The sequence below is a fragment of the Ochotona princeps genome, chromosome 17 (assembly GCF_030435755.1).
Source record: "Ochotona princeps isolate mOchPri1 chromosome 17, mOchPri1.hap1, whole genome shotgun sequence".
NCBI classification, from domain to species: domain Eukaryota; kingdom Metazoa; phylum Chordata; class Mammalia; order Lagomorpha; family Ochotonidae; genus Ochotona; species Ochotona princeps.
In genome coordinates, this window is record NC_080848.1 from 52,177,776 (window position 1) to 52,203,289 (window position 25,514).

The 25,514-nt window shown below is 45.2% G+C and overlaps 1 protein-coding gene across 3 annotated transcripts in view; it reads right to left on the reverse strand.

The window, feature by feature from the left end:
• Window positions 1-25,514, reverse strand: part of CFAP52 (cilia and flagella associated protein 52) — a 48,971-nt gene that overhangs the window by 18,350 nt on the left and 5,107 nt on the right. For 2 of the 3 annotated variants that reach the window (XM_058675602.1, XM_058675600.1), the window contains exons 2-8: window positions 20,716-20,915; window positions 19,648-19,784; window positions 11,304-11,432; window positions 8,553-8,652; window positions 7,237-7,353; window positions 3,206-3,306; window positions 1,694-1,864 (exon numbers count right to left, since the gene is read on the reverse strand). In XM_058675602.1, the coding sequence (XP_058531585.1) occupies window positions 1,694-1,864; window positions 3,206-3,306; window positions 7,237-7,353; window positions 8,553-8,652; window positions 11,304-11,432; window positions 19,648-19,784; window positions 20,716-20,727 (767 nt within the window). In that variant the 5' untranslated portion in view covers window positions 20,728-20,915. The remainder of the gene's footprint in view (window positions 1-1,693; window positions 1,865-3,205; window positions 3,307-7,236; window positions 7,354-8,552; window positions 8,653-11,303; window positions 11,433-19,647; window positions 19,785-20,715; window positions 20,916-25,514) is intronic. The other variant, XM_058675601.1, reaches the window with a different exon arrangement.

The window sequence follows — 25,514 nt, forward strand, 5'->3', positions numbered from 1 at the left end:
GGTCTATAATTACAAATAATTTTAGCATGAGAGGGTGAAGGCAAAGTGAAGAGCAAAACAAAACAGCATGCTAAGACTTTTGGCGCTTCAGCACATGGGTTATTAATGTTGGCTAACTGTGTAGACTTTGAAAAAAAATGTATTTAGCCTGAATTCTACAAAGGCAAGTGTAGAGATGGGTGATATGGTGCAGTGCGTTAAGTCACCATTTGAAGCACCTGAATCCTACATCCAAGTGCTAGCTTGAGTTTTAGCTCTTCCACCTCTGACCTGATTTCTTGCCACTGCTTCTGGAACACAGGTGTTGAGGTCACTGCCACCCACATGGGAGGTAAGGATGGAGTTGGAGTTCCTGGTTCCCGGTTGCTGTCTTCAGCCTGGCTATGGTGGGCTTCTGGGGAGTGAACTACTGGATGGAAGATCCAGGTAGCTAACTAGCTACCCATCTGTCTATCTAGTTTTTTCTCTCTATCACTCTGTCTCTCAAACAAATACTTCACTTTTAAAAGAAGAAAAAGCATGTTTAAGAAATTAAAAGATGCAAGTGGAAACATTAAGTGAATAGAAAGTTTCTAAATCATGTGCAATAGGGAAGTGGAAGACTGGATCATATAAAACGTGATCCCTACAACAAACGGTAAGAAAAGGAAACACATGAAACTGAAGACCCAACTATCTGTGAACTTTTAAGTGTGAACGAACTTAAAGCCTGAGAGGAACAGGTGTCTGGCCTAGCAGTTAAGAAGCCTGCAGCCCAAATCAAAAGGTCTGGGTTTGATACCCACCCCCGAATTTTGACTCCAACTTCCTGTCAATGCAGACCTTTGGAGACAATAATGATAGCTCAAGTAATTGGGTTTCTGTCACCCACATGGAAGACATGGATTGAGTCCCTGGCACCCAGCTTTGGTCTTTGCCTCCACCCTGGTTGTTGTAGGTGTTTGGGAAGTGGATATAAGTGCTCTGTCCTTGCCTCTTACATAATTTGAAGGGCAGGATTACTGAGAAAGGAGGAGAGACAGAGAGAGAATCTTCGATTCTTTGGCTCACTTCCCAGCCTGGCTGCAAGATCAGGCTGGACCAGACCAAAGCCAGGAGCTTCTTCCAGGTCTCTCCTGTTCAAGGGCTCAAGCACTTAGGCCATCTGTCACTGCTTTCCCAGGCACATTAGCAGAGAGCTGGATGGGAAGTAGATCAGCCAGGTCTCAAACTGGCATCCATATGGAATGCTGGGGCCTCAAGAGGCAGTTTTATCCACTACACCACAGTGCTGGTTCCTTATGTACATTTGAAAAATAAGTTGATGGTTGTTTTATTTATTTCGGATGAGATTTCTCAAAAAATACTACAGACATGCATTTTAGAAATGTATGTGCCCACCACCATAGTTGGTGATATCTACATGACCCCAAAGGGAACCGAGAATTGGAAAGATGTTTTTCTTGTTTTTGTTTGTTTGTTTAAAGAGGATTTCTTGGCTTTTCGAGATAGCACTGTAAAAGCCAGAAAGATCCCGAGGGGGCGTGTACCTTTCCACAATGGTTTTATTGGAAGAGTCAATCTTAGAAAGTGTATTAAAAATAATTTGTGAAGCTAAGAAACATTTAAGAAGAAAGGAAGCAATCATATACTTCCATCCTCTGGCGCACCGCGTCACATCTCCACCACCTCCCTCTTGTCTTGTGCTACTTACAACGGGAACACAATGTCCTGCACAGCCTCGAAGTGACACGTCGCAATCAGAGTCTCTTTGAAATCGGTGAAGTTGACGCGGTAGATGTGTGATTCTTCTGTTCCTACGAAAAACTGGTGTCCTTCTCCCCGCAGCGTGATGGAAGAGATGCCCCCTTGGAGCTGAATTTTCCTTTAAAAGAAGGAGGAAAAGGCCAAGGGAAGTCACTCAACCAGGAAGCTCATGGACCATCTGGTGTGTGACAGAAGATGCGGATCAGGCTCGTGATCTGTGAGTCAGTGGGAGGGGCACGAGTTCTTCTCGATGTTTCTTGCCCATGGTCAGCCATGGGAAAGGTCAGTGCAGGTTAAAACAGAGAAGGTTTGTAAGTTTTAGATATGTATTTATATATGCTATAATATGCATTATAGCATATTTATGTATGTTTATACAGAATATATATTATATTTATATATACGTAAAGAGAGAGGCTGAAATAGGTTATGCAACATGGGCTGAATCTGAAGAGAGGGTATAGGTACAAGCAGGTGTATAGGTACAAATGACCATGGCAAACAAACCCTTTATTAACTCCATTTCTGGGAAACAATTCTAAAATCCGATGGAGAAAAAAAACAAGCTTTATGTCAAAGGATGCTGTTATAACCTTTTTTAAAAGAGTGAACAGGTAGAAGCATTGTGAATGGATAACTGAATGGTTAAATGATCAGTGGGACACCAATTTCACAGAATAGTTGCCTTGCCATTAGAATGGTGTTTAAAGATTATGTAATATATGCAGATTTTACCACAAATAATAAAAAGGTTATGTGATAAGATTAACAATGCTTATAATGCTCACATTACATTAAAATACAAATAGAAAATGTCGTAGGTACAGGCGGCAAGCATTTGGCTCAGCAGTTGGCATGCTTAGAGCTGGGAACCCAACCTGGGTCTCCCACGTCCGAGGCAGGGGACCCAAGGACTTGAGCCATCACCTGCTGCCTCGTGGGGTGTGTGTATCAGGATGAGGCTGGATCAGAACTAGAACAGCCAGGCCTGGGGAATCAGGCACTCAGATAAGGGATGCAGGTGCACCATGTGGCAACTTCAGAACTGTTCCGGAATGCAACTGTGATCTTACACATGCTTGGGCACCTATTGCGCAACAAATCTCACAAAACAATTCTGGAGGTTTACAACTTGATATTAATTGTCAGGCAAGCTTATAGCATTCTATTTCCTTCATCGCATCTGAATATGTTAGGTAAACAAAACCTTAGCAGGTTTATGAAGAGGGAGGGCATTGTTCTTCCAGGCGATTTTGGACTACTCGGGTTTAATCCAGCACGGTCACTGACAAAAAAAAAAAAAAAAATACCCAACCATCTATTGTGGATCCAGCTTCTCAACTGCATGAGATGAAAGTTTTCAACCAAATCTGTCAATGTCATTTGCTTATTAACTTGAAGCAAAGCCCCCTCAAGAGGGTCTCCACCCACCCTCACTTCTGTGGGCCCCAGAACTTACTTGATGGGCTTGTAGTTGGGACTTTTACAGAACATCAGCAATCCAGCTCCAGAGCCCACCAGCAAACCCCCCATCTTCAGGCACTTGATGGCTGACACTCCCTAGGGAGAAAGACGGTACTGAGGAAAAGGTTGGACTGTCTCACAGTTAAGAATCAACGTGAGACTCGATGCAACAAGCATGGACAAGGTCATGTCCGTGCAGCACATGCTGCCTGCATGGCATGAAGGTCATGAAGGTGTTCCTCATGATAAGCCCCCTAGGCTGGCTAGAAGATTCAAAGCCAACAATGGAAGATGAGTGTTTGCCCTAGCTGTTGTGATGCCACTCGGGGTACATGCATGCCAGGTTGGAGCTCCCACATTCAAGTCCGAGCTCTGCTTCCAATTCCTGCTAAGGCATATCTGAGGAGGCAGCAGGTGATGGCCCAGGTGTGTGCACCCTCCCGCTTTAGCCTGGCAAGACCCCAGCTGCTATGGGGCACTAGGGGAGTGAATCAGTGAGTGGAAGAGTCTCTCAGAACTTCTGTCTTTCAAATAATAATAACGGTAATAATGACAACAGTGAACTCACATGGCAGGAAGGAGGCCCTGGCCTCACAAGAAGCGAACCTGCTTCATTATCACTCTTCCCTAAAACCACCTGTGCATCTTCAATCTACTGAAAGTAACATTTGGATATGCACTTGACTGCACTTGAAAACAGAAAGCATAAGCACAGGCCCAGTAGTGTGTGCCCCCCAGTACCACTGTTTTCACTAGAGCTTAATTCTCACAAATGGGCAAGACCATACCATATTTGTCATCTAAAGAAAGCACAGAAGAGGACGCAGTACACAATGGCTCAACTGGCTCAACCTCCACCTTCAAGCACCAGCATCTCCTATGAACACTAGTTTGTGTCCCAATTGCTCCACTACTCATCCAGCTCCCTGCTGGTAGCCCAGGAAAAGAGCAGAGCATGGCCCAGAGCCTTGGAACCCTGCCCCCACATGGGAGACCCAAATGCGACTCCTGGCTTCAGATCGGCTCAGCTTAGGCTGCTGCGGCCATTTGGGGAGTGAACCAGCAGGTGTAAGCTCCTTTTCTCTGAATCACCTTCTCTCCATACATCTGCCTTTCCAATAAAAATGAATAAATCTTAAGTACAAAAGAATACTTTCTGCATGGTGATTGCACAAAGAGTCTTCAAAAAGCTCATGGAAGATGTATATTATGAAAATCCTATGCATGGCTTTCCCAAAAAAGTGCACCAAAGTAAACTCATTCTAAAAATGTGTATATGTGAGAGACAGTGTTCTTTCTCCACTGGCTTATTCCCCAAATGCCCTCAACAGTCATCGCTGGGCCTCACCGAAGCCAGGAAACTCAAGCACTTGGGCCATCATCCTCCATCTACCCAGACATGCCAGCAGGGTGCCGAATCAGAAGTAGACAGGAGTCAAGCCAGCACTCCAAACTCAATGCGCCACACAAAGCCCATCCCTAAACTCTTAGCTCCATTTTTCTAAAACCTTTTCAAAGTACTCCAGTATTTTCTCAAGTAAAGCAAGTGGTGCAAAGTCTTACCAACTGCCAGACATATGTTTACAACTGGAAGCAGTCCTTGGAGTTTGAGTCACTGTATGGAATCCAATATGCAGCTCTGGTTTTCAAACGGGTGTGACTCCTGTGGGTTGAGCATGCTCCCTAAAGTTCACATGTGGGATCCTGAACTGCCAAAGTGTAACAGTGTGTGGAAGTGCCTGGGTCACGAGGGCTTGGCCTGATGGATCCATTAGGGATATCATAGGGTAGGCTTGACAGAAAAGGCATGTTCATGTGCTGGTGTTTGGTGGAGCGGTTTGGATATCACTTGGGATGCCCCCACTTTGCATCAGAGTGCCTGGGTGCAAGTCCCAGCTTGGCTCCTATATGTTCTGGACATACATTTTCACTTCCTTTGGATGAATGTCAGGGAGTGCAATTGCTGGATCGGCTGATAAGGGCTGATTGAATTTAATTTGGTAAGAGATGGCCAAACTGTCTTCCTAAGTGGCTGTCCTGTGTTCCTGCGAGTGATGAACGAGATTCATCCTCAGGTTTTGGTGGTGTCAACCCTGCACCTTCTGACTGTTCCCACAGGCATCCCAGTTAACTTTGAATTTCCCTAATGCCACAGCTTTTCATGCGCTGATTTTCTATCTGCACATTTTCTTTGAATCAGTACCTACTAAGGTCCCATTTTTTTTCATTCCAATTTTAGTATATGTTCTGCCAAAGTGAGCACTAAAGTCCCATTTTTTTAAATCAAGCTGCTGACTGAGTTTTTAAAGAGTTCTTTGGGGGCAGTTAGGTGGACACATCAGGTTCAGCCACTACTTGGGACACTCACTTCCCATATCAGAGAGCCAGTTGAAGTAGTCACTCCTTTGCTTCCAATCTGGTCCCCAAGTGCTGGCAAGGCACACACATGCAGATGAGTAGCCTCCAGGGAGTGCTTTCCGAAGGCCTTGGGAAGGACCTCAGGAGTTAATTACCAACAGGGCTGCAAGCCTTGCCTTCCTTCAACTGCAACCACCTTGCCTTTGTTTGCTTAACATATTGCCCTCCAAATAAGTTGAGGGGCTACTTGGGGTTCATTGGGTCTAGCTGCCATTTGTGATTCCCACATCCCAGACAGGCATGCCAGTCTGACTCTCAGATACTCCACTTCTGATCTAGCTCCCTGCTAATGAGCCTGGGAAAGCAGAGGAAGATGGCTGAAATCCTTGGTCCCTGCCACTCATGTGGGAGACCTAGACTGAGTGCCTGGCCCAGTCCTAGCTGTTTTGGGCAATTGGGCAGTGAATCAACATATAGAAGCTTTATTTTACATCTCGTTGTCTCTCCATCCCTCTGTCACTCTGCCTTTCCATTAATAACATAAACCTTTAAAACAAATAAAATGAAAAACATGGATTGGGACACCTTTTACTTTCCTGTGGCATTGCTTCTCCCTCTTCTCGAACTTTCCTCTCATCTACATGGGCTGCCTCAAAAGCTTGAATAGTAAAGGACTCTAGGATGAAGGACACGCTTGACATTTTCCCAGGAGCACTGTGCACCACTTCAGGGTTTTTCTTGAGAATATATGCTCAGAGGAGAAGTATCTAAGCTTAGTTAAAGCCATCTGTTCTGTTATCAGAGTTGAGATAGGCAGGTGCAGAATCCAGCACAGGCTTTCCAACGCAAAGTTGAGTAGAAACAGGCCTCGTAACTTTCTGGGGTGCTGGAAATAGCAGTGCTGTTATATAAAGTTACCCTTCAGTGGCAGGCTTTTTATTTCGTTGCAGAAATCAATGTCTCTCACTGGACTCTCAACCAGAATTGTGATGAATTCTGAAGATGAAAAACCACTGACTATTTCTAGGTCTTGCTCATGACTTACAACAATGGGGAGAGGGGCAGGCAAAATCTAAAATCTAGTTGCCAGAGTAGAGATTATATATTTGGTCTTGCAGATCAGAGTACATTTCTCTCACATGTGGCAATTGGACTGAAACCACCAGGGTTCCAAATCACACCGTGCTCTCCACTGGGAACACCAAGGAAGGACTTTGCTGGAAGAAACGAGCCGATGCAACTTGTAAATTTAGCTGTGGCCTTGAAGATGTCACTGGCTTTTCCTCTGTTCCATGAGATTTCAATTTTAAGGCTTATTTATGTAAAATACAGAATTAGAGAAGGGAGAAAAAGAGAGGTCTTTCATTCGCCAGTTTGCTCCACCAAATAGCCGCAGCGATCAGGTGGAAGACAGGCACCAGGAGCCTCTTTTGGGTCTCCCACGTGGGTGCAGGGGTCCTGAGCACTTGAGCCATCTTCCACTGCCTTCTCAGTGCATTAGCAGGGAACTGGATGGGAAATGGAGGATTCGAACCACTACCCATATGGGATGTTGGAGTTGCTAAGCCATAGCACTGGCCTCTAGACTTTTTTCTTAATGTGAGTCAGTGCTGCCAGTGCAGGGAAGGCAACGTCAGAACAGAGTGGGTCCTGCGGATCTCAACTCACCAGACTGTACTTGTCCTTTAGGGGCCCTGTATCTGTCAGCAGTTTGGTCCTGGGGTTCATTTTTAGGATATCTCCAGTTGTAGTGCCAAGGTAGAAAAAGCTGTCATCTTCGGCCATCTGAGGAAGACAGGAAGAGAAACCTAAGTGGCTGCCTTGTCTCAGGAACACCCATCGGTCCCCAGTCAGCAGTGGGACAAGCTTTGTCTGAAAACCCCGAGGAAGACCTGCAAAGATGCTCATGGCTACTTCTGCCTTACAAAGTAAGAACAACTCCACGGTGAGCAGGATCAGAACCAAATGTACAACTGGAGGGAGGGGGCAGGCTTGCTCCATAGGAGGCTAAGCTACCACTTATGATGCCAGCATTCCTTACAAGTACAGGATCAAGTCCTGGCTGCTCCACTTCCCATCCACACCTGTCAGTTTCATGCTAATACACCTGGCAAAGCAGTGGAAGATGGCCCAGATGCTTGGATCCCTGCCATCCACATGGCTGACTCAGATGCTATTTCTGGCTCACAGCTCCTGGCTTTAGCCCAGCTACTGGGGCCATGTGGTGAGTAAACCAATGGAGGGAAAATGTGTGTTTGTATGTGTGTGTGTGTGTGTGTGTGTTTCCCTCTGTCTGTAACTTTATCTTTCACATAAGTAAAGAACTGGAGGAAATACTGGAATCCAATGATTGCCCTGTGTCACTGGGTCTGAAAATTGGTTTGGATGTGATGTGAACACACATCCCTGTCAGTGTAGGCTCCTCAAACACCTGCAGTGGGCTCCTTGCATGAAGGTGTGTTCCTCGGTAGAGGACACATGCTTGCTCCGTCTCATCCACCTTTCCCAAGGTCTGTAAGGTGATACGCATTCAAAAGGAGGAGTGAGTTGCTGGGGAACGGAGTTCTATATATGAGGCTCCGAATCCACATTTCAAATACACAGTTTCCTTTTTTTTGTGGGCCAGAATGTATTTCAATGATGAGCTTCATTGTTAAGAGATTTTCTTTCTGGTGGCAGAAGCGACTTGAGTGGCATCGGGATGTGCTGAGGGGTGTGAATGCCACCCTGGCTGGTCTGCTGTCAATCAGGTGAGCACGCTTGGGGTGTCGGATGACAGCCCCTGGTCCCATTAAATCAGACCATGTCTATGTAGCCTCTCCGGAGCTCCGGAAGTAACTCTCTCACCTGCCCTTCCTCATCAGCAGCCTGTGGATCCACAGCTCCCCTCCCTCTCTCCAGCCCACACACCCTAAACAGAGCCCTTGGCAGGTGCATGCGCTAATAATAGTTCCTTAAAATATCATGCTCGAGGTAAGACCTACTGCAATACTCATGACTATCCTTTTCATCTGTCCTGTCTGACATTCAGTTGGCCAGATTTTCCTATTTGGAAGATCCAGTTCCCACACGCGAATCGTCCCACTAAAACAAAAACACACACACAAAAAATCACATTTGTATAAACATGCATTGAACATTCATCTCAAAATTATATTTCCATAAACACATCTTTAATAGTATCTTGAAAAACAGATTGTTTTCAAATAAGTACACATTTAATATTCAACTTGATCCTTTTCCTTTTGTATTCTCTTGGAGGAGAAGAGGAAGAGAAGAGTACTAACCCCTTCTTTTTTTAATGTGTATTTATTTAGGTGCCAGTGTCATGGCACAGCGGGTTAAGCCACTGCCTGAGACACCAGCATTTCCTATAAGTGCCAATTTGAGTCCTGGCTGTTTCACACCTGATCTAGTTCCCTGCTAATGAATGTGGAAAAGCAGCAAAAGATGGCCCAAGTCCTGGAGCCCCTGTCACCCTTGCAGAAGACCAGGATAGAGTTCTAGACTCTTGGATTTTGGCGTAGCCCAACCCTAGCCATTGCAGCCATTTGTGGAATGAACCAATAGAACAAGTGTGCTCTCTCTCTCTCTCGGCTTCCCTATCACTCTGTCTGTCAAATAAAAAATTAACTTTTACTATTTTATTTATTTAAAAGAGTAACAGAGTCCAGTTTTTTTTTAAAAAAGATTTATTTATTTGAAATTCAGATTTACAGAGAGAGGGATAGACAGAGAAAGATCTATCCACTGGCTTACTCCCCAAGTGGCCACACTGACCTAGGCTAAGACAGGTTGAAGCTGGGAGAAAGGAGCTTCATCCAGGTCTCCCACATGGGTGCCAGGAGCCCAAACACTTGGGGCTTCTTCCCTGGCAAAACAGAGCAAAGCAGCCCCAGTGCTTGGTCCCCTGACACCCACATGGGAGACCTGGATGGAGTTCTGACTCCTGACTTTGGCTTGACCCAGCCCTGGACAGTGAAGCCATTTGGGCAGAGTACCAGTGGATGGGATCTCTCTTTCTGTCCACTCTCTCCCACCTCCCAACTATCTCTGTAACTCTTTCAGATAAATAAATAAATAAATAAATATATATATAAAATAAATAATATATAATAAATACAATATATTAAAATATATTGTATAATATTTAATATAATGTATAATAATACATTATATTACATATTATATATTATATTTATGTGGTTATATATTATATGAAATATAATAAATCATATATAACATATATTTAAAAACATGTGTCTGGTAGGAGTTAGCTTTCAAGTTGGCCAAGGAGTCTGCAGGCCCCTGAAGTTCTGCCAGAGGATCAGCCATGAGACAAAGGCACGCTGGACATGGCAAGGTGGAGCCAGCAAGTTAATACCAACACAAACCAGCACAGACGCTATAGTCTGGAAAGGAAAAGCAATCAACAGTCCTTACCTTTCTTTCTTTTTTTTTTTTTTTAGGATTTATTTTTATTGGACAGTCAGATAAACAGAGAGAAGCGGAGAGAGTGAGAAAGATCTTCCATCCAACAATTTACTCCCCAAGCGGCTGCAACGGCTGGAGCTGAGCCAATCTGAAGCCAGGAGCCCAGAGCCTCTCTACGGTCTCCCACACAGGTGCAGAGTCCCAAAGCTTTGAGCTGTCCTTCACTACTTTCCCAGGCCACAAGTGGGAGCTAGATAGGAAGCAGGGCTGCTGAGATTAGAACCGGCGCCCATACGGGATCCGGGAGCGTGTGAGGTGAGGACTTTAGCACTAGGCTACGTGTTGGGCCCAATAGTCTTTACCTTTCAAGGTGGACTGAAAGAGTTAGTTAACACCACGTTTTCAGAGTTCATGGCTCTGACCTGGTGCAGGCTATTTTTAAAAAGCATGCTGTTAGATACGTTCAGCTTCTTTTAAGCTCCAGTCATGACTCTGATGACTGTGAAGCTGTAAATCAATATATTCTGCGAGACAAATGCTGGCCTTTGTTCAGCTGCTCGGCTTGGCCACCGTCAGCTGGTTAAAGCTGAGCTTACTTGGGGCTGACTTTGTGGAGATTTAAGCTGCCATTCATCCTGCTAGCATCCCAAAGAGGAATGCCAGAGCAAGTCCTGGTGACGCTGCTTCTAACTCAGATCTCTGCTAAAGACCATGGCCTCTGCCAGCCACCTGAGAGATCCAGCCAGAATTTTAGGTTTCTAGATTTAATCTGGACCAGCCCTAGATGCAATCATTTCAGTGGAATGAGCCATTGAATAGAAGATCTCTCTGAGTCTTTCTGCCTTTCGAATATTCAGTTTTTTTTTTAAAGCCAACCCTACTGGAAATGATCTCATACGTCTTATAATCTAAACACTTGAAACTTGCTGGCACAGTTCCCTTACAAACTATCACTTCCTGAGACCGAAACCAAGAGCAGGTGGTGAGAAATACCAAGCAGCAAATGGTTCTGCGTAACTGTGTGAATCACTTCATGAGTGTAGACGGGCGATCGCGTGTTTTCAGCAACGAAGAACCTTGCACATAAGCAGAATCTTTTCCATAGCAATCACAGAATTTCCAAAGTAGCTGCATTTAGAATGCTTTCAGCTAAAAAGGATTTTGCTTTAAAGACTACAAAGTCAGGACAGTTATCACGCAAGGGATTGTTTTCCAAGACTGAAATGACCATGTTTCCCCACGCAAGGAAAAAAAAATTGTACTGTGTGTGGGTTTGGATGATTCCGAATGCAGACACGTACTTTCCTGCAGTAACAAACATCTCGTCTCGGCACCTGAAGAAGACCACGTTGGTGGCATTGCCCACATTGAGGCCGGCCGCTGGGCTGCCACAGATGGCCTCTCCCTTAGCTGTGCTCCACACCACCACGCTGCCAAGACAAGGAGGACCGGGACAGAGCAAGGAGGTGGGGGAAAGGAATCATGGGAAGAAAAGCTTTCAGAATAACAATCATTTCAGTGGTTCTAAAAAGAACAACACAATTGTTGTTTATCTACAGAGGAACAACAACAAGTCACATTGTCACCCCCTCCCCCCACCCAGATATGGCCTTAATCACACTGGACATTAGGAAACACAGGGGTGAAGCTTCAGCAGCTTGGAAGGAAAATGGTTATAAATGTGGAAAGCGTTTGTAACCCAGCAATCACATGAGCTGTTAAAGCAAAGAGATCTTCAGATACAGAAGGAAAAATTTACCACCCGTGTCTCTCTTTTAAGAATTTTCCTTGGGGAAGTATTCCAGAAGAAAGGAAAGGAAGGGAAGGGATGGAGAGGGGAAGGGAGTAGAGGGAAGGGGAGAGGAAGGAAGAGAAGGCAAAGGGAAGGAAGGGGAGGGGAAGGGAGAGGAGGGGAGGGGAAGAGAGGGGAGGGGAGGGGTTGGGAAAAACAAAGTGCAAAGAAAGAGAGGCTGGTACATTGGCTCAATAGGCTAATCCTCCACCTGAAAGTGCTGGGAGTTTGTGTTTCAGTTGCTCCATTTCCCATCCAGCTCCCTGCTTGTGTCCTGGGAAAGCAGCAGAGAATGGTCCAAAGCCTTGAGGCCCTGCACTCATGTGGGAGACCCAGAAGAAGCTCCTGGATCCTGGTTTTGGATTGGTTCAGCTCTGGCCACAATGGGAGGTGAACCAGTAGATGGAAGATCTCTCTCTCTCAGTCTTTCCTTTAAATCTCTGTTTTCGGGCCCGGCGGCGTGGCCTAGCAGCTAAAGTCCTTGCCTTGAACACCCCGGGATCCCATATGGATGCCGGTTCTAATCCCGGCAGCTCCACTTCCCATCCAGCTCCCTGCTTGTGGCCTGGGAAAACAGTTGAGGACGGCCCAAAGCTTTGGGACCCTGCACCCGTGTGGGAGACCAAGAAGAGGTTCCTGGTTCCCGGCTTCGGATCGGCGCACACCGGCCCGTTGCGGCTCACTTGGGGAGTGAAACATCGGACGGAAGATCTTCCTCTCTGTCTCTCCTCCTCTCTGTATATCTGACTTTGTAATAAATAAATAAATCTTTAAAAAAAAAATAAATCTGTTTTCAATAAAAATAAATTTTAAAAACCATTTTAAAAATATTTAGAAAGAAAAGAAAGTCATTAAGATGATGCTATAGGCAGTATTCTTGAGCTTGAACATGCCCCAGAACCAGAACGAGAATTACTGGGACAGAGACTGCTGGCCCCATGCACCGAGTTCCTGACTCAGCCGGGCCAGCATGAGCCTCAGAACACACCTTTCTCCCAAGTTCCACAGAACGTCAGTGCTGCTGGCCTGGGACGCCATACTTTGTTTAAGGCTATGTCTGCTGTTTTTGGGGGCCACTTATACAGTCTCATCCTAGGCTGAACAATGCTTGAGTAATCAAACCAAAAATTTGGGTGAGTGTGTGATGTGATGTTAAATATCTGAGTTCAAATACTTAAAAGAAGACAGTGCAAAGGGCACACATCTTGGCCCGTACTTCCCAACTTTTTCCTCATATGGAATGTAGGGTGACAGCTAGTGTCAAAATCAAGGGACACCCAAGATCAATGAGGAATGAGGAAGTAGGAAGCTGGATGTTCTTTGGTCATAGTGGGGGCACAATCTAAAGTAGAAAAACAAAAAAATTAACTGCTTAAAAAAGTTAAAATGTTCATGAGATTGTGAACCCAAAAACAAAGACTGTTAAAATCAAGTGCCTCATTATCTATGAGGAAGAAAAAACACATCCATATAAAGTCTCATTCATAAATACTCATAGCAGCATGATTCACCATAGCTAAGATGTGCAAATGATCCACACACCCATCATCTGACATGCGCGATAGCCACACAAAGGGATACTACTTAATGATGAAAATCAAAGTACCGATTCGTGCCACCCAGGGGTGGACTTTGAACATATGCTGCTCAGCCAAAGATGCCAGTTGTGAAAGGGCGCTTGCTGGGTGGTTCTATTTATGTGCAGCATCGACAACAAGCAGATACACAGACAAGAGACAGATGCAGGGAGGAGGCGTGGGGAGTGACCACTAATGGGAAGATGCTTCAAAACTGATCACAGCAATGGCTGAACAGTCTCTGAATGCACTAAGAGCCAGTCAATTGCACACGATATATTGACATACTACGAATGGGTGCATTTTATGGTATGTGATATGTATCTCAATTCAAATGCAAAAAAGCAAATGCAAGCGCCTCTGTAGAGTGAAATGCTTCCAAAGGGTGGCCTTGGGAGACTTTTATTTTGAATCTTGGATCTTCTGGCACAGCAAGAACACATGGTTTCTTTAGAAACCATGGCTAGGTACAGCTTTATTTTTTCAAAAACAAATTTAAAATGAAAAAATAAAAATGAATTGCAGCACCTCTGTACAATAGAACACTATGCAGTCATCGCAGTGAATGAGAAACAAGAAACTAAATGTGGGTGGGTAGATGGATGTCTATGGTTACAGCACAGCCTGAATGTCAATGTGCCAAGGGTTTCATAAAAAGATTATAAAAATGCAAAGGTTAAGTACAGAACATGGCCACTTGTAGCTTGTGTTTCTGTCTCTCTGGGGGGATGCTAGCGTAGTCTGGGCAAAATCTTTCCTCATAGGTTGACTCCAATTGTCCAAAACCAATCGCAAGAACCTTGTCCTTGGCACCATGGTAATTCTTCAGAAATAAGCATAGTGCATTTTCCTAGTAGAACGAGGTTTCTTTCACATTTTTAAAAAAAGATTTATCTATTTTTATTGCAAAGGTAGATTTACAGACAGAGAGACAGAAAGATCTTTCATCCACTGGCTCACTCCCCAGATGGCCACAACAGCTAGAGCCAGGAGCCAGGAGCCAGGAGTTTCTTCAGCGTCTCCCACGTGGGTGCAGGAGCCTAAGGATTTGGGCCATCCTTCAATGCTGTTCCAGGCCACAGCAGGGAGCTGGATGGGAAGTGGAGCAGCTAGGACACAAACCAGCAGGTACTCACAATGGGAGGATGAAGCAATAGAACCATCTTCCTTCCTTCCTCTCTTTCTTCTTCTCCCCCTCTCTCTCCCTCCCTCCCTTCTTTTTTCTTTCTTTCTTTCTTTCTTTCTTTCTTTCTTTCTTTCTTTCTTTCTTTCTTTCTTTCTTTCTTTCTTTCTCTTTCTCTCTCTCTCTCTCTCTCTCTCTCTCTCTCTCTTTCTTTTTTTCCTTCTTTACTGGAAAGTCAGATATACAGAGAGGAGGAGAGACAGAGAGGAAGATCTTCCATCTACTGATTCACTCCCCAAACGGCTGCAATGGCAGGAGCTGAGCCAATTCAAAGTCAGGAGCCAGGAGCTTCTTCCGGGTCTCCCATGTGAGTGCAGGATCCCAAGGCTTTGGGCCATTCTCCACTGCTTTCCCAGGCCACAGGCAGGGAGCTGGATGGGAACTGGGGCTGCTGGGATTAAAACCAGTGCCTATATGGGATCCCAGTGTATGCAAGGCAAGGACTTTAGCTGCTAGGTTATCATGCCAGGCCCCTTGCCTTTTTTCTTCGGCTTCTCAAAATTGCCCGATTTCTCTATAAATAAAAGTTAAACATCAAGCTTCAAATGACAAAGCAGATGAACAACTCTGTCAGATCTACCTTGCTGGAGGCAATTCCTTCCTGCCCCAGAGCCTGATTTCTCACTGGGAGGAGCAGAGCATCTCTTGGGGTAAGACCCTGACACTAATGTCCTGCAAATCTGCCCAGGCCATTATTCACTCCAAAAGTTGACAACAGCTGCTTTAACTCCAGTTGAGAGTACTAATGGAAGACTTCTGTACATATTATCATTAAAAAAAAAACATCCAATGAAGATGGCCTAAGCACGAAGGACTACTAAAGGAAGATATGCAATGAAAATTTTCTTGACTTTCTATATATTAAGAGAAATGTGAATACGAGATAACATATGAACACAAACTTCACTGGTAACAAACTTGTGAAGCGCCAATAAAAAAGCATGTCAAAGTGTATCAACACACTAAATCCTACGCAAAACTCAGATGTTATTTTTCTTTCTAAAGACTATGTTCCTTTACCATTTGCCGAGGAATACAGACTGAACCAATTGTTTTCCCAAAGTGCGAGTCCTAAAAGTTCATGACAGATGAGTTTTGGCAGGCTAGCCAGCTGTGGTCCTCGTAGACACTGCGGACACGTATGACAGCTGCAGGAAGCACACAGAGGTCACACTCTGGCCTCCCTTACAATCTAAGCCAAACACACCGCTCAACTGACAACTAACATTCCATCTGAACAAAAAAGAAAAAAAGTCTTTTCCGGCAAAAGCTGCGCTGTGAAGAAGGAGCGACGGTTGCACCAGATGTGCAGGCGTCAACCTTAGGAAAGCAGGAAACAATAAGGCAGGAAGCAAGACACCTGCAAAAAGAACACAATGGCTCCTCAGGAATGGATGGCTGTTTGCAGGAAATCCATGACATGCCCGAAAAAGCATTCGACGCAATGATCCTAAGCAAACTCAACGGGACACAGAACAGAGTTCAAAGAAATGCGGACAACAGTGCATCATATGAACGAGACATCCAACAAAGAGGCAGAAATCATGAAAAAGAATCAGAAAGCTCAGCACTGGAAACTCTGATTAATGAAACTAAAAAAACATATTTCAACAACAAAACAGATCAAGGAGAGGGAAGATTTTTCTGTGTTTGAGGATAGAACTTTGGAAATAACCCAACTGGACTAAAATAAAAAGAACGGAGATGAAAATATGAAATACCACCAAATGAACAAATATTCCCACCCCCTGATGCCTGTAGAAGCGAAAGAAAAGGCACTGAGAATCTATCTGATGAAATTCATAGTTGGAAACTTCCTAAACCTTGAACGAGAGAAGGACTTCAAGGCACAGGAGACTCAAGGGGTCCCAACCGGATTCAACTCCAAACACATTTTCCAAGGTATAGTCAAACTGTTGAAAGAATTAAGGAAATCAACTCCAGAGGAAGAGGACTCCCAGTGAGACTGTTCAATAGACCTTGACAATGTAATACTAGATTATCTACCGTTGCTGATACCCACAATGGCAGGATGCACTTCAATAGCCGAATGTTTGACTTGTAACTGTTACTGGAGGAGTACATTGCTGTAATAATACGGGGAAAATGGTGGGAGAGGGAGGGGAAATCTCTATATCTACAAAACTGTATTACAGAAAAGAATAACTAAAAAAAAAAATAAAATAAAAAGAATAAGGAGAGAATCCTAAAGGCAGTGAGATAAAAATACCAAGTTCCACCTGAAGGAGAATCCATTAGGCTAACAGCAGGCATCTCCGCAGAAACACCACAGGGCAGAAGAGTACAGGAGGATACAGTCAAGGTCTTGAAAGAAGAAAACAGACTTCCGGTCAAGAACACTAGATCCAGTGAAACTAACTTTTAGGAATGAAGGCAAAACCAAGGATGCTCCAGACAAACACAAGCTGAGGGAATTTATCTCCACCAGACACCCTGAAGGAAGCGCTGTGTTAGATATAAAAGGATCATGAGGACCACCACAAAGGCACACAACTGCACAAAACTGGCTAACACAGCAGATGCACAGCAGAGAAACAGGGGTCAGGGTTGTTGTGCAACGAGTTGAGCCATCACCTGCAGTACCTGCATCTCGTATGGAGGTTGCAACAGCTCTCTTTCCAAACCTTCTCTCTTCTAATGTGCCTGGAAAGGCAGCAAGTGATGACCCAAGCACTTGAGTGTGAGAGACCCACATGAAGTTCCTGACTTCTGGCTTTGGATGCTGAAGACATAGCAATCCCTGATTTAAAAAAAATACTATTAAAGTTTTAACAATTAAAACAGCTTGGTACTGGTATGAAAATTAACACATAGACCAACGAGATAGAGAACCCAAAAATTAATCCATATAGGTAGAGCTAGTTTAAAATGATTTATTTGAAAGGCAGAGCCACATGGAGTGGAAGGAATTTTCTATCCACTGATTCACCCTCCCCCACAAAGGCTGCAATGAAGCTGAGCCAGCCCAAAGCCAAGAACCTGGAAAGCCATCTAGGACTCCCACATGAGTCAGGATCTTGTGGGGGCGGGTGGGCATTTTCCACTGCTTTCCTAGGCAGATTAGCAGGGACCTGGATCAGAAGCGGAGCAGCTAAGATGTGAACAAGCACGCTTAAGAGATACTGGTATTGCTGGTACTGCCTGAACCCCTATGCCATGATGTTGGGCTCACCAATAATTTCTGCTTTGCTTGAATATTTATTTATTTATTTATTTATTTGAAAGGCCAAGTGACAGAGAGAGGGAGAGATAGAGACAAAGGAAGATGTTCCATTTTTTGGTTCCGCCTGTGAACAGACACAAGGGCCAGGGCTGGGCCAGGCAAAAGCTTTACCACGACGACCTGGACTGTCCTCTACGACTTTTGCAGGAGTGTTAGCAGGAAGCTGAATCAGAAGTAGGGCAGCAGGGATAAAACAACTCCTACCTGGAATGTTGCCATTGCAGTCATTTAACTCACTGTGCCAAAAAGCCGGCCCCCCAACAACTGATTTGTGACAAAGGTGCCAAGAACATAACTTGGAGAGAAAGGATAAGCTTTTCAAAGATAGTGATAAATTTCTAAACAATCACATCCACCTGGGAAAAACCTTCAGAACATGTGCCATTGTGGCCCAGGGTTGATATTAAGTGACCTTACCCTGTCCTCAGGCACTGGGATGGTAGGGGGGCTGGATATGGCCTATCCCCTTATCGCCCCCTATCCCCTGGAAATTAATCAGAAGAAATAGAATGCTTGGGAGAATCAAGATGGTGGAATAGGATAAGGACACGTTTAAACAGATAAACATTAGCCAGTGTGAAGAAAAGAGGGCACAATCTAGGAAACAGGAGAGGACAGAATGACAGCCAAGGGGCACCTGGAAACTGACAGACACAGGAAAGCAGCGGACACAACCATGCGGTGTTGCAGTGACTGATACCTGAGCAGCATTCAGTGAATGGTGTTCTGAACTACACTGGTATCTGGAACTCCATTAGCAACAAGGTGGGAAGGAGCGTTCACTGGGAGCTCAGGAGGTGAACCCAAAGAACTGCCCGTCCTGCTGGTCTGTTTGATTTGACCAGGAGCAGAGACCCAGCAGGTCTCAGACAGGTGGTGCCGGAACAGGGTGGATTTCGCAGCCCAGTCCGCCCCCTAGAGTTGAACTGGATGCCTTTTTGTATAGGGAAGCAATGGCTATGGGACAGGACCGTGTATGCATTGGGTTGGGAGTGAACTCATTTCTGGCTCACCGAACTGCAAATTTGTTATCAGCCGATTTACCTAAGCTCTTCACATGTAGCCTGGTCCCGATGACTGCCACTTCCTGGAATTGCCGGGAGGTGTCAGTGAGACAACGCTATCATGAGATTCAGGATATGCCTGTCATGCAATAGTGCTCAAAAAGACACATGCTTGGGGCCTGGCACAGCAGCCCAGTGGTTCAAGTCCTTACCTTGCATGCATGGGACCCCATATGGGCACTGGCTCGTGTGCCAGCTGCTCTACTTCCCTTCCAGCTCCCTGCTTGTGGCCTGGGGCTACAGTGGAGGATGGGCCAAGACCTAGAAACCCTGTGCTCACATGGAAGAGCTGGAAAAACCTCCCAGCTTCTGGCTTCAGATAGACTCAGCTCTGGCCGTTGCACCTGCTTGGGGAGTGAACAAGTGGATGGAAGATCTTTTTCTTTGTATCTCCCCCTAATTGTACATCTGCCTTTCCAATAATAAAATAAAGCTTAAAAAGGTATGTGCCTGTTATGTTTAGTGTTGATGATGGTGAGGACAGCTTCTGTTCAAGGCAGTGGATCATCGGATGACCTGGGAAACACAGGAACTCCTATAGCCCAGGAACAAACACACTAATCCCTGCAGTACAGCTGGGCATGGGTAACTTTCTAAAGATGTTTAGGCGATTTCAACATGAAACCTGGGTGAGAACCACTGTTTTCCATGTTTCACATAGTTTTATTTCTCTATTTTCCACATCATGTACTCTCAGATACACACAGGTCCAGAGAGAACAGTAGAGGGAACACGCCTGGAGATAAGCCTGGTGGGAAAATAAGTCCACATGCTTAGCTCATTACCTTCCATCGTCCGGGCCTCCGAGCGACACCAAGTACAGGTCGTTGGGCGAGAAGGCCAGCGCTTCAATCTTGCCCTTGTGAAGCGACAGCCGAGCAACCAGTTCCCTCTTCTTATAATCCCACAAAATGATGTCTGCCTGGGGGCCAGAAGATACAGTGAGGTCACAGACAGGCTTCACATTATTATTTAAATACTTTAAAATTAATTTGAGCTGGTTGTAATGGCTCAACAGGTTAAATGCAGCATCCCATATGGGCACCAGTTCTTGCCCCTGCTGGTCCGCTTCCCATCCAGTTCCCTTTTGTGGCCTTGGAAAGCAGAGGAAGTTGGCCTAAGTCCTGGGGACCCTGCACCCATGTGGGAGATCTGGAAGAGGCTCCTGGCCTCGGATCAGCTCAGCTCAGGTCATTGTGGCCATCTGGGGAGTGAACGAGTGAAAGGAAAGTGTTTCCCTCTGTCCCTCTTCTCTCTGTATAATAATAACAAATAAGCTTTTTGAGAAATAAAACTTGAATCTTTAAAAAAAAGTTCATTGGAAAGGCAGACAGAATGAGCAAGAGGAAGAGGAATCTTGCATCGGTTGCTTCACTCCCCAAATGTTTGCAGCAGCCAGGACTGGGTCAAGCCAAACGAAGCTAGGTACCTGGAGTTCAACCCTGTCTCCCACACGGGAGACAGGCAGCCCAAGCGCTTGAATCATCACTGGCTACCTCCCAGGACACCCATGAACAGCAAGCTGGACCAAAAGAGGAGTAGCTGGAATCCCCGACCAGACAAGCCAAACAATGTCTTCACCCCATACCAGGTATGTGTAGATACAACTGAGGAAGCAGCGACCTGTCTAAGCAGGCCACCTTCTTTTTTTTCAGAGGTGACATCATGCCTTGTTAATATGACAGTCACCAAACAGAAACAGACGTAGGGAGACTCGGCATCCTGAGTGCCAGGAGTCACATCCTGCAGCATTGGGTGTAGAAACACGGCACCCCTTCACAGACAGGACAGAGTAAGCGAGGGACAGCAAGAACAAGCAGGAAAGAAGGGCAACTCTCAGGAACTGCGCTCACCTTGAACCCCATGAAAGTGACCTGTCCCGAGGCAATGTAATTTCCGCTCTTGGAGATGGTCAAACAGGAGACGTTGTTGTCATGGCCGTGCAGGAAATTCTGCTCATTAGTATTGATGGCTTGAATGAGGATGGTGCAACCCAGCGGATAAATCAGGTGCTCCTGGTCAGGGTGGCATTTGAGGCCAGTGGGCACATGTCCTGGGAGAGAGAGGCAGGAAATGATGATCATCAGGTCAAACGTGGCTGCAGAGTTTCTGCTTGACTGTAAGAGGTGACACTTTGGAAATACACATTAGATCAACTATCGTAATCTGCAGGTAATAGGTAATGGCATAGCACTGAAAAGAAAATTGACCTAGTGCTGGCACTGTTAATAGAGCAGGTTAAGCCTCCACCTATGATGCCAGCATTCCATATGAGCACCAGTTCGAGTCTTGGCTGCTTCACTTCCAATTCAGCTTCCTGTCATTGTGCCTGAGAAAGTAGCAGAAGTTGAGACCCGGAAAAAGCTCCAACTCCTGGCTTTGGCCTGGCCCAGCCCCAGCTGTTGCTACCGTTTGTGGAGCAAATACCCAGGCAGAAATTCTGTTTTCTCCTCCTTTCTCTGTAACTCTTTAAAAAAAGATGCAGTAATAAAAAAAGCAATGAAGTTGGACTGCTATGCTGCTTTTCAAACATTAATATGCACAAAAATCTCCTTAGGATCCTGCTTGCAGACTCTAGCTTCGGGTCTGAGGTGGACCTTTCTAACAAGGTCCAGGAAGCTTTTGGACCAGCAAGGCCCTAGGGCCACTCGTATCATATAGCTAGAAGCATCTGTGGGGTTGGCGCTTGAAATAGCGGTTAGACACCCAAAGTCCCGCCGTGCGGTGCCTGGGTTCAGGCCCCAGTTCAGTTGGATTTCAGCTTCCCTGCTGATTCACATGCTGGGAAGGTGATGGAAGATCACCCATGTGCTTGAGTCCCTGCCATCCACGTGGGAGACCTGTGTAGAATTTGTGATTCTTGACTTCAGCCCAATCCACTGACAATCATCTGGGAGGGAACCAGAAGATGGGCATTCTCTCTGCCTTTCAAGAATCAATCAATCAATTGGGCTTAGTGAGATGGCTCCAATGGCTAATGCTCACTTTGCAAGTGCCGAGATCCCATATGAGCACCAGTTCATGTCCTGATTGCTCTACTTCCCATCCAGCTCTCCGCTTGTGGTCTGGGAAGGCAGTGGAGGATGGCCCAAAGCCTGAGGACCTTGTACCCATGTGGGAGACCTGGAAGAAGCTCCTGGCTTTGGATTGGCTCAGCTCTGGCCATTGCGGCCACTTAAGGAGTGAACCTGTCTTTCTGCAAATCCAATCTGCCTTTCCAATAGAAATAAATACATCTATAAAAAAGAACCAATCTTTTTTTAAAAAGTGCTGTCATCATAAAGGAAAAACAATGTAATTACCAAATAGGCAAGGTGGACAAGTTACGCTAATTAGCATGAATGTGGGAACCTTCTCACAAGGTGTATGTGCACGGAAACTTCACATTGGCCATTTGATACTGACATATTTTTATCAAGTAAGCCTGAATAAAAGCTAGAAAAAGTTACCAAAGGGAGGGAGGAAGGAAGGAAGGGAGGAAGGAAGGAAGGGAGGAAGGAAGGGAGGAAGGAAGGAAGGAAAGGGAAATTGGTTTCAGTTCTTAGAGTGACCACCAGGGGCTTTGTAGAAGTCTAGACATTTTCACAGTGCCCTTGGTCCAAATATTTCCCAAGAACCATCTCAACAGTATAAGCCCTGGTAATATGCTTTAATTGGAAATAAATGTGGGCTCTCTCTGATGACCCCTCTTTGGCCAGAATGGTTTAGGTCATTATTCATGCTTACACTAAGAAGTAAAGTCAGCTTAAAATCATGAACTGCTGTCAAGCACATAGATAAACTTAAAAACTGCAATTGTTATAGCTCCAGTAGCATTTTCTCTTAAAATTTCCTTCTTTGTTTAAAAAGAAGAGAGAGATAACTTCCCACCCACTGGTTCACTTCTCAAATGCTTGCAAAGGTTGCCGCTGGGCCAGGCCACAGCTGGGAGCCCAGAAGACAACTGGAGTGCCTCGCAGGGTGACTGGGACCTACTCTGAGTCCTCACTGCCTGATGCCTCCCAGTGTGCGCATCAGCAGGTAGCTGGGCGGGAGCTCGGGCTCAGGCACTCCCAGGAGGGATGCAGGGAGAGACACAGAACTTCCAATCACCAATGTACTCCCCAGATGCCTGTAGCAACAGGAACAGGGCTAGGGTAAAACCGGAACTGCAACATTTAATCTTAAATCTCTGGTGTGCGTGACAGGAACCCAGATATTCAGGCTATCACCTACTGCTTCCTTCCAGAGTACCTAGGCAGCAGCAGCTCAATAACAACAGGAACCGGGTCTCAAACCGGGCACTCCAGTATGGGGCATGGGTAACTCAAGCAGTAGCTCAGCCCACAGTGCCACCTCACTGCTCCGTCTGTTTTCTTCATACAGGTCTCTCATATTTCTTAGTACATGTATTCCTGGGTATTTAAAAATCTTTTCTGCTCCTATTTCTGTCCCGATCAAAGTCATAAATATTTATTAGTATAGTCTTCTGGTTTGGAAATTAATTCTTCTCTATTTAACTCCCTCTGGAATGTTTATTTCGGGGCACTATGTGATTCCTGTACCTAAGTGGATTGTTTTGTTCAAGTGGTAAAATACAGTGACTGAACAATCTTTTGCATCTGAATTATGAATTTTTCCTTTTTTTAATGAAACAAGTTTTTATAAAACTACTGTTAATATCTTTTGGGGCTATATAGTTCTATGAAATATACCATATACATTACATATATGTACTAATTATAGGCTCTCTTATAAACAGCCATAAGGCTGCCCATATGGAGGAAGTGAAAATAGATCCCTACTTCACAGCAGACACAAATAATACTTTCCTGATAGACTAAAGACTTCGGTGTGAAAAATAAACCTTAATATATACACATAGGGCATAGGAACCTATTTCTTATTGTTTTAAAGGGTTATTTATTTAGATTGAAAAGGCAGAATGACAGAGAAAGAGAGACAGAGAGATCTTCCATCAGTTGGTTCACTTTCCAAATGGCTGCAGGGGAGCTGAGGGGTCTGAAGCCAGAAGCCAGAAGCCAGGAGCAGCTTCTGAGTCTCCCATGAAGAGGTGGATCAGAAGTGAAGCAGCTGGGCCCACCGTGGTAGCCTAGTGGCTAAAGTCCTCACCTCATATGTGCCAAGATCCCATATGGGTGCTGGTTTGTGTCCCAGTGCCTTGCTTCTCACCCAGCTCTCTGCTTGTGGCCTGGGAAAGCAATCAAGGACAGCCCAAAGCCTTGGGACCCTGCACCCGCGTGAAAGACCTAGATGAAGTTCCTGGTTCCTGGCCTCGGATTGGTTGAGCACCAGCCACTGCAGCCACTTGGGGAGTGAATCAACGGATGGAAGATCTTCCTCTCCATCTTTCTGCCTCTCTGTATATCTGACTCTCCAATATAAATAAATAAATATTAAAAAAAAAAGAAGTGAAGCAGCTAAGACACTAACCAATGCCCACATGGGATCCTGGTGCTGCAGGCAGAGGATTACCTTGCTATGCCACCGAGCTGGTCCCGAGTCACCTTTTCTTTCTTTCTTTTTCTTTTTCTTAAGAGCCATTTATTTATTTGTATAGCAGAGTTACACAGAGAGAGAGGTAGAGATGGTCACGAGGAGAGAAAGAGAGATTGAGAGAGAGGGTTGGGGTAGGTGGCTGTACCAGTGTAATTATGAAGTCTGAAGTCAGGAGCTTCATCTGGGTTGCTCATGTGTGTGTAGCCAGGACTCGAAGACACACCACATGGGGTGCTTGTGTTGCAGACAATTAATTCATCAAGCCACGTCATAATCAATTGTAGGCGTTTTTTGGTTCTTTCCATGCAGTTCTTTTCCTGCTAAATCTAACCAGAGCTGAGCCTCCTTGTTGGCAAACAAGAACACTGCTTATTAAATGCAAAGAAAATACACACCTATTTGGGGCAGGTTATATACCTCAGAGTGGCAGAGTGTGCCGCTGGATCATGTGTGTATTCATACCATCAATGCAGACACACTGGTGGCCAAAGGGTGACTACCCCAGCCAACAGTTGACAGCAAATATCTGGGAGAATAGAATTTCTGGGGTAGACTGTATGGGAGGATACAGACCTTGGGAGGATTTCCTCATCCATGGATCCAAAAGATTGACAGCATTTCAGACCTATCAAAACCACCTGAGTGGAACCCTCAGGGCATGCTCCACACTGGGGACCCTGGGATGACACCCCTGAGTACTGAGGCACCTGAGAGGCTGGGTGCGACTTCTCCTCTAATCTCCCTTCTTCCCCCAGATACAGGAGGAAGAAAGGGAAAATTTGGAAACAATGGTTTCACCCACTTTCCCCTAGTCCTCAACTCTTCTCACCCTGGTCAACTATGTAAACATTATCAAAAATAAAGAATAAGTTAAAAAAATAAAGGACCAGGTAATAACTAGCATAGGCTTTGGAGGTCATATGGCTTGCATAGCAGCTCCTTACCCATGCTGGTGCAGTATTCTGTGATGGGGATGACTGGGTTCAAACTTTCCAAAAACTGGCCCAGATGCTGTAATCTGCACACCTGTGACTTATTTTGTCATTATTGCTGTTTTGAGCTTATAAGCGCTCTTTGTATAAGAGGAGCAAACAGGGACTATCTAGACAACTGATGGATTATGATCATTTCTATATTTATTCTTTTTAAAGAA